The 8,111-nt window shown below is 50.4% G+C and overlaps 1 protein-coding gene across 1 annotated transcript; it reads left to right on the forward strand.

The window, feature by feature from the left end:
- Window positions 1-262: 262 nt before the first annotated feature.
- Window positions 263-7,794, forward strand: RBMX2 (RNA binding motif protein, X-linked 2). The gene is made up of 6 exons (XM_018576952.1): window positions 263-432; window positions 2,022-2,137; window positions 2,668-2,719; window positions 4,032-4,161; window positions 4,893-5,064; window positions 7,487-7,794. Exons 1-6 carry the CDS (start codon window positions 263-265, stop codon window positions 7,789-7,791), a joined length of 945 nt encoding a protein of 314 aa, XP_018432454.1. The 3' UTR covers window positions 7,792-7,794.
- The last annotated feature ends 317 nt before the right edge of the window (window positions 7,795-8,111 follow it).

Genomic DNA, 8,111 nt, shown 5'->3' on the forward strand with positions numbered 1-8,111 from the left:
CTTTCCAATTAACAGGCAGCATGAGCTTCGCTTTTTGACAAGCGGCAGTTCTGACACCGCAGCAGTGGGTCGGACCTCTGCAGAGAGAACACTGCTTCCCCTCAGAGAGCAGCAATCCTTCTCTGCAGCACGCTGGCAGGGCACAGGCTTTTCCACTCAGGCTGTGGCTGCTTTTCATAGAGAACCAACTGTGACAACTGTATACATTGCGCGCACACGAAAGAAAGAAAGAAAAAAGTCAACATTTGTTTTTCCCGCAGAGATGACCCGGTCCAGGTCGCTTCTGCCTGGCATGTTGGGTCAGGTGCCCATTCAGATTCCTGACATACCTGAAGTTTTAGCGTGGCCAGCTGGCGGCGCCATCATGGCGGTGTTTGCCCCATGCCTGGACCGGGGCCCCCGAGCGGTTCAACATGCCACAAAGGTGGTTTTGTATTATTATTAGCGGTAATGGCGTTTATTATGCTAAGGCGCTGCGTATAATACACAATTGCCTTTTTTTCTGTAAATAAAAATTTTGCTTTTATCCATTGGTTGCATCTCAGCGCTGCTGATCTCCTGCAGCCTCTTTCCAGCCACTTCCTGTCTACATGACCCCCCCCCCCCAGCGACTGCTGTCATTGCATTTCTCAGGGCGGGTTTTCCTAATGGCGATAACAGTGGGCCGTGTCTGTGTGTATTTGTGCTGAACCGGATGCTTGTAGTCTCCATGGGAGAGGGTGACAATGTAGGAGGACCATTGGAAGATGGGGACAGAGCGTTGTCACACCGGTAACAGGAAGTGCCTGAAGAAGGATCTTCATGGCAGGATCACCAGGGATTATTTTTAGGCTGCAGGAACGGGTTTTTTTCAATGGTAGATCAGGAGACAAGTTCTCTTTACTGGCAGATATGGGGACAGGTTCTCTTTATTGGAAAAATGGGGGCATGTTTTCTTTATTGGAAGAAATGGGGACAGGTTCTCTTTATTGGTAGAAATGGGGACAGGTTATCTTTATTGGAAGAAATGGGGACAGGTTCTCTTTATTGGAAGAAATGGGGACAGGTTCTCTTTATTGGAAGAAATAGGGGCAGGTTCTCTTTATTGGAAGATATGGGGACAGGTTCTCTTTATTGGGAGAAATGGGGACAGGTTCTCTTTATTGGAAGAAATGGGGACAGGTTCTCTTTATTGGGAGAAATTGGGACAGGTTCTCTTTATTGGAAGAAATGGGGACAGGTTCTCTTTAATGGAAGAAATGGGGACACGTTCTCTTTAATGGTAGGCGCTGTTACAGGTTCTCTTGCCGTGTGGCTCCTCCCACACCTTATAAACACATGTCAGTATCTCCCTTCTGTGCACGCTAAGAACTGAGCACACGTGATCTCTGCTCGCTTCCCTCACTGGCCGGCAGTTGGTGACTGGCAGATGCCGCATCCATCCTGATCCCACCCATTCCCTTTTCGCGCTACGGCCCCGCCCTCTATCTACCTGCTCTCCATAGTGGAGCGGAAGCTAGAAGTGAGCGCTTGGTCACATGTCTATCACGTCATCACTGTGCTGCCATAACACAGAGCGGTGCAGTTTCGGCGTCCGAAATGAAGTAAGTGACCCGCAGCAACCTGCTAAGTGTCTGACTGTACACAGCCGGTCATCCGTATATATACACACTGGTCGCTTCGGTCTTCACGAATATTCAGTGTTCAGTTATAACTTCACAGACTTGGGTAGACATTATGATACCTGCCCCCCATATTTGTGTTTTTGTCTCTTCTGCATGGGCCACAGCAGGGATTGCCACAATCGCTGCCTGACTCTTGGCAACCAATCAGCTTCTCTGTTTCATTTTCAAGGCTTAACTCAACACTCTAAAGAGTGAAGCTGATTGGTTGCCATAGGCAACTGCCCCAGATTCTGTCTCCTCCTGGTTCCCATGAATTCGATGACTCAATGAAACAACCCCTGTCACTCGTCAGGTGACCTCTAACCCCTTGGCTTATTTTTAATGCGTTAGTTAACCAAGTTTTCTCCTGTTTTGCAGTCCGTTAACCAAAGTGAAGTTAATTAACGAGCTGAATGAACGCGAGGCCCGGCTCGGTGTGAAGGAAGGCGTGTCCTGGCATCAGGACTACAAGGACAGCGCCTGGATATTCATGGGTGAGTCACATGACTGTATGGGACGAAACATTTATTTGCTCTTTATAGATTTAAAGTGCGTGTTCTGGTTCAACGTTTGGTTTTGAGTGGAGGGCAGATTTAGGACCCCCGTCAGGTTAATATTGCTATATGGGGGCTCCTTTAGAGAGATTTCCCCTTACTTCCTGTCCTGCGTGAGGGGAAATCTCTCTAACGGAGCCCCTATATAGCAATAAAAACCTGATGAGGGTTCTAATTCCTTCCCCCCTCCCCTCCTCCATTCAAAACTAAATCTTTTGGTTGTCATGGTTTTACTAGACAGGAAGTGAGGGCTTATGATGATACATTTCCCATTGGGCCATCGGTGGGTGGTCCTTACTGATTTCGAGGCGGGCCCTGGGCGGGAGCCATGTGTAATTTGGGGGGTCCCACCTGGAGACTGGGCAGGTGCAATGCAGATTGTGGGCGTGGTTATCATTGTGTACATTTGTTAACGAGCTGTCAGTCTGATTCTGTGTATGACCTCTGCTTTTTTTTTTTTCTCCCTGTAGGGGGGCTGCCTTACGAGTTGACTGAAGGCGACATCATTTGCGTCTTTTCACAGTAAGTTTCCTCCATTTTTTTCCCGCTATATTTCTTCTTCCCCAGCAACTAAATCTATGGGACTATAATGGTCTGAAATGCTGATTCCTGCTGGTGGGTGGAGTCAGGGGGAGCCAGAGTAACGGCCACTGCAGCAGTGATTGACAGCTGACCCCCTGCCTATGTAAGCTGATCCTACCAGAAAATGGTTATCTGATGGCTTGCGTCATTTTCTTTTACCAGCTTATCTGCATGCAAGCTTACTACTGGTCAGCTCCACCCCCTTGAGCCACAGAACCGCTTCCTAGAGGGAAACCAACCCCCACCACCCACAGGAAGTGTTCCAAAGACTAATAAAAGACACCAGGAAGGGAACCTGCGCTTACACTCCTCCAGCTGGTCAGTTCCCTCAATCCATGGAGGCTCGGCATCCCATGTGGGCGTTACCTAAGACAGTCTGCATGCAAATACATCCTGCCTAGGCCCACCCACTCCTCCAGATTGACACCCACCCATCAAGGCATTTTTAGATTTAAATAACTCCTCCCAAGAGCCAGCCCACTGCTTGCATCAGGACTTCATTGGATTTCAGTTCTTGCAAGCACGGAGGCTCAGCACCACATGTTGGCGTTACCTAGGGCGGTCTGCATGCAAATTCAGCCTGCCTAGGAACGCCCACTGCTCCAGACCGATATCAATATTTACATAGCTCCTCCCAAGAGCCGGCCCACTGCTTGCATCAGGACTTCATTGGATTTCAGTTCTTGCCATCATGGAGGCTCAGCATCATATGTGGGTGTTACTTATGGTGGTCTGCATGCAAATACAGCCTGCCAAGGAACGCCCCCCTGCTCCAGACCGACATCAATATTTGATATTTGCATAGCTCCTCCCAAGAGCCCGTCCACCGTGCACAGAACTTTATTGGTTCTCAGTTCTTGCAAGCATGGAGGCTCAGCATCATATGTGGGCGTTACCTAGGGTGGTCTGCATGCAAAAACACCCACTCCTCCAGAACGACCACAATATTTGCATAGCTCCTCCCAAGCGCCAGCCCACTGCTTGCATCAGGGCTCATGAGTGGAGTACTGAGGCAGGGTGCTGTGATGTTTTCCTGGCCCCTCCCACCAGCCATCTGCCTGCATTGCATAGAGACCTGGTGGTGACATCACCGGGGGTAGAATAAGGTAAGTAATGATTTCAATGATGATGGGGAGGGGGACATTTTATCAAGTCAGACAGTTCACATGCATCTCATGTGTGTATGCCTGTCTGCTGGAGTTTTGGTTTCACATCCCTTCCTGACTTCCTGTGTCATCGCTCCATCTTGTAGATACGGCGAGGTGGTAAATATTAACTTGGTGCGCGACAAACAAAGCGGGCGCTCTCGCGGATTCTGCTTCTTGTGTTATGAGGATCAGAGGAGTACAGTGCTGGCTGTGGATAATCTGAATGGCATCAAGGTGAGTTTCGGAAAACACTCCTTACAGCGTTTCCGGTCCAAGTAACAATGGTGGTGCTCGTAGTGACAATCACGGATGGCGCCGTGCACAGCAAACAATGACAAATATATATTTCACTGGCATCAAGGTGAGACGCCGACCAATCTGACTGGTGTTGGCGGAGGGTCTGGTGAGTGTGACGGCGATAGACTGATGGTCACGGAAACCAGATTTGACGTATATATGAAAAAGTTTGTTCTCCTTTAAAGGAGGATTATGAGGAGAGTGAAATACATTCATCCCCATATATGGAGCTCATGGAGACACTGCAGCTGTCACAGGTCGGCTCTATAGATCAGGAACTAAGTGATCACTTACCGCTGATCGCTCAGTTCCTGACCTCCCTACTGAGAGCAGTGACTGTTACCGCTCCCCGCAGGGATTTCCCCCCCTCTCCATTCCTCTAGTGGTGAATGGTGGGACAGACAGGAGAGGGGGCGGGGACAGCCGGCTTTGTCAATCAGTATTGACGGCTCTGCGCTGTCAGCATGTAGCGGGCAATAGCCCCCCCCCCCCCCCCACACACTGGGTGTTGGGAGGTGCGAAAACCCGCCCCCCCCCCCCCCCATATGCTGAGTTTTGGGTCACAGGAGGACATTATTAAACTTCCTACTGAGACCCTAAAGAGAACTATGGCCAGACAAAGGTTGGAATTTTAACCTGTTTAAACTTGTTGTTTGCTTTCCGCGTAGCTGAAAGGACGAACAGTTCGCGTTGACCACGTGTCAAATTACCGCGCGCCTAAAGACGCCGATGACATCGACGAAGTGACCAAAACACTTAGAGAGAAAGGCTGCGCCGCGCAAACTCCCCCCCACTCGTCTTCCGAAGAAGAGCCGGGGGAGCCGCAAAAGATAAAGAAACGTAAGTGCCTCCTCCTCTGTCCCAAATTACATCGGGTTCAGTTTTTTTTTTACCCCACAATTGGGCTCTTCCAGTCTTGTGGTCACAGTTTGGTGAAGGCCCTTTACTGTTCCACCATGACTGTCCCCTGTGCACAAAGCCAGCTCCATAGGAGAACTACGAAGCGAGTGATTTTCACTCAGCCTCATAATCTGAGCGAACACATACCCTCGCTCACTTCTCGATCCTGTCCCTGCAGAGAGTCGGGGCTCCCTGCAGGGATTCCCACCTCCCCTGTCCGATCCTCCAACGCTGACTGGCGGAAGGGGCGGGGGAGGGGGCGGGCACTGCTGGCGCTGGCTCTGGATAGGCAGAGCCAGCTTTCACTCACGCAGCTGGGTGGATCCAGACAGTATTGTCGGGATCTGTCCCGGCTGCGGCGTCTCAGTACAGCTCGCGGTATACTGAACTTTGGGTGACGGGAGGAAGTCTACTTTGTGTTCTCCTGTGACCCTTAGGAGAACTATGGGGAAAAGCCCTGACCCCATAGTTCTCCTTTAAGACATGGTTTGGCCAGCTTGGTGTGGAGGAACTTGAGTGTCCTGCACAGAGTCCTGACCTCAACCCTACTGAACACCGTTGGGATGAATTAGATGATTGTGAGTCAGGTCTTCTCATCCAACATCAGTACCTGACCTCACAAATGGGACAAATTCCCACAGACACCCTCCAAAATCTTGTTGAAGCCTTCCCAGAAGAGTGGCGGATGTTATTCTGGATGCACCGATTTTTCGGTATCGAGTACTGATTTTTTTCCGGTACTCAGGTGCCCAGATTATCAGGAAGTCAGGTGGCGGATTATGACCCGTCGCCCGGCTTCCTGATTGCCTGGGAAGCCGGTGTTCTAGTGCAAGAACACCAGCTTCACATGCCGAGGCTGCCAGGCTTCCTGACCAATCAGGAAGCCGGGAGGCGAGTCATGACGTGCTACCCGACTTCCTGATTGGTAAGGAAGCCAGGCTGCTTGCCAACAAGTGCAGCTGGCTTCCTAGCCAATCGGGAAGCCAGGCGCCACGTAATGACCCGCCTCCCAGCTTCCTGATAGGCTAGGATCCCGGCTTCCCTTGTTCTAGGCAGCCTCGCTTCCTGACCAATCAGTAGACTGTGAGGCAGGTCATAACGTGCCACCAGGCTTCCTGATTGGTTAAGAAGCCAGGCTGCCTAGCAACAAGTAAAGCCGGCTTCCTAGCCAATCAGGGAGACGGGTCATAAACCACAGTCTGGCTTCCTGATTGGAAAGGAAGCCGGCTCCATGCTCCCTCGGCACTAGCGGGCAGAAGTTCCTGTGTCCCTCAATGAACTCCCAAGAAAATGGAAAAATTGTATCATACTTATCCATAATTTTTCCTTTCCTCGCGCCAGTCCATAGCAGCACATGTGCCAGTATGCCGCCTTCTTGGCACCGTGAAAATTATATCAAACTTACCCATAACTTTCCCTTTCCTGGTGCTAATTCAAGGCAGCATATTGGCACATGTGTGCGCCAGGAAAATGATTTTATGGTGAGTACAAACATCCTATTTCTGTGTGCCATGTTCCAGTTTGAAGGGCACGGGGGGAACTAGACTATAAGCCGGGCGGGTGTTTAAACTCTGGCCCCTTGGCTATGGTGAAACTACAAATCCCATGATGCATCTGTCTCTGGGAGTTGTCTGTGCCTGTGAGAATCTTGCAATGCCTCATGGGATTTGTAGTTCCACAACAGCTGGAGGGCCGGCGTTTGCCCGTCCCTGCCATAAGCAGGCCTAATGGGTTTCAACTAGGGATATACCGATACTAGTATCGATATCGGTGCCGATTCCGAGTATTTGGGCGAGTACTCACCCAAATGCTCTGATGCCTAGCACAAGTACTTCCGGTATCAGGAAGCCGGGCAGCGCGTCATTATTACGCGATGCCCGGTTTCCCGATTGGCCGGGAAGCGGCTCCATGCTCTCTCGTCACTTGTGATGAGCCGGCCTCATCAGCCAATGGAGCCGGCCTCCCAGCCAATCAGAAAGCAGGGCATCGGGTCATTACACAGCGCCCGGCTTCCTGATAGAACGGCTCCGGCTGGGTACCAGAGGAAGGCCGCATTCTCGCTAGAGAGGCCCCGGGGGTGACAGGCTGGACATACTAATACAACTGAATGGGACTTCCGTTACTCGGTAATTGGTATCGGCAAGTACCGAAAAAAAATGATCAGTACTCGTACTAAAATACCGGTATCGGTGCATCCCTAGTTTTAACTCTACTCTGTTGCTTATAAGATTCCAGTACTACATTGTCCCTAGATCCAGAAGATCCCCGGACTGGCTTTTTAAGGTTTACATAGAAACCTACCGAGGAAATAAGGTGAGTGCAGTGGAGGATTTATACTAATCGCGTGAATTTGTCGTAACAGATAAAAAGAAAAAACGCAAAAAGGAAAGCCGCGACTCCTCCAGCGAAAGAAGCGCCAGAATCGCCGAGACCATCAAGGAGGAGCGCGCCGACCCGGGCTATGAGAAATACAACAATAAGCCGAGCACGTCCAGGCAGGACAGAGATCAGAGGAAGGCTTCCGATAAAGAGAGAAGTTCAGGAAGCGCGGCGAAACAACCGTCGCACGACCGACACAAGGCGGAGGAAAAACGTCACGCGTCAGAGAGCAAACATCGAGACCACGAGGAGAAACGGGCAAAGGAACCGAAGAGGAAAGATAGATGATCAATGTGCGGCTCAGGACGCAGCCGCAGGGATTTTGGTTGGAGAGATCAAAGTGTAAGCAGCAAGGCCTGATGGGTAAACGCTGCCATTGTTCCGTAGAAGTTACCTGATGTGTTGTATATATTGGACAAAATATCGCTGGACCGTCGCTCTGTAATCAAATACATTTTTATGGAAAGGTTTTACGTAAATAAAGGAGAATGTTCAATTTTCAGATGGTGGAGCTGAAACGTCAAGGTGGTTGATGATCTTCAAACCCAGAAAATTAATAGTTATCTAGAGGGAGAGAGAGAAGGGGGAGAGGGGGGGTGAGAGAGAAG

This window comes from Nanorana parkeri, unplaced genomic scaffold, assembly GCF_000935625.1.
Source record: "Nanorana parkeri isolate BGI_ZX_2015 unplaced genomic scaffold, ASM93562v1 scaffold81, whole genome shotgun sequence".
Classification (NCBI taxonomy): domain Eukaryota; kingdom Metazoa; phylum Chordata; class Amphibia; order Anura; family Dicroglossidae; genus Nanorana; species Nanorana parkeri.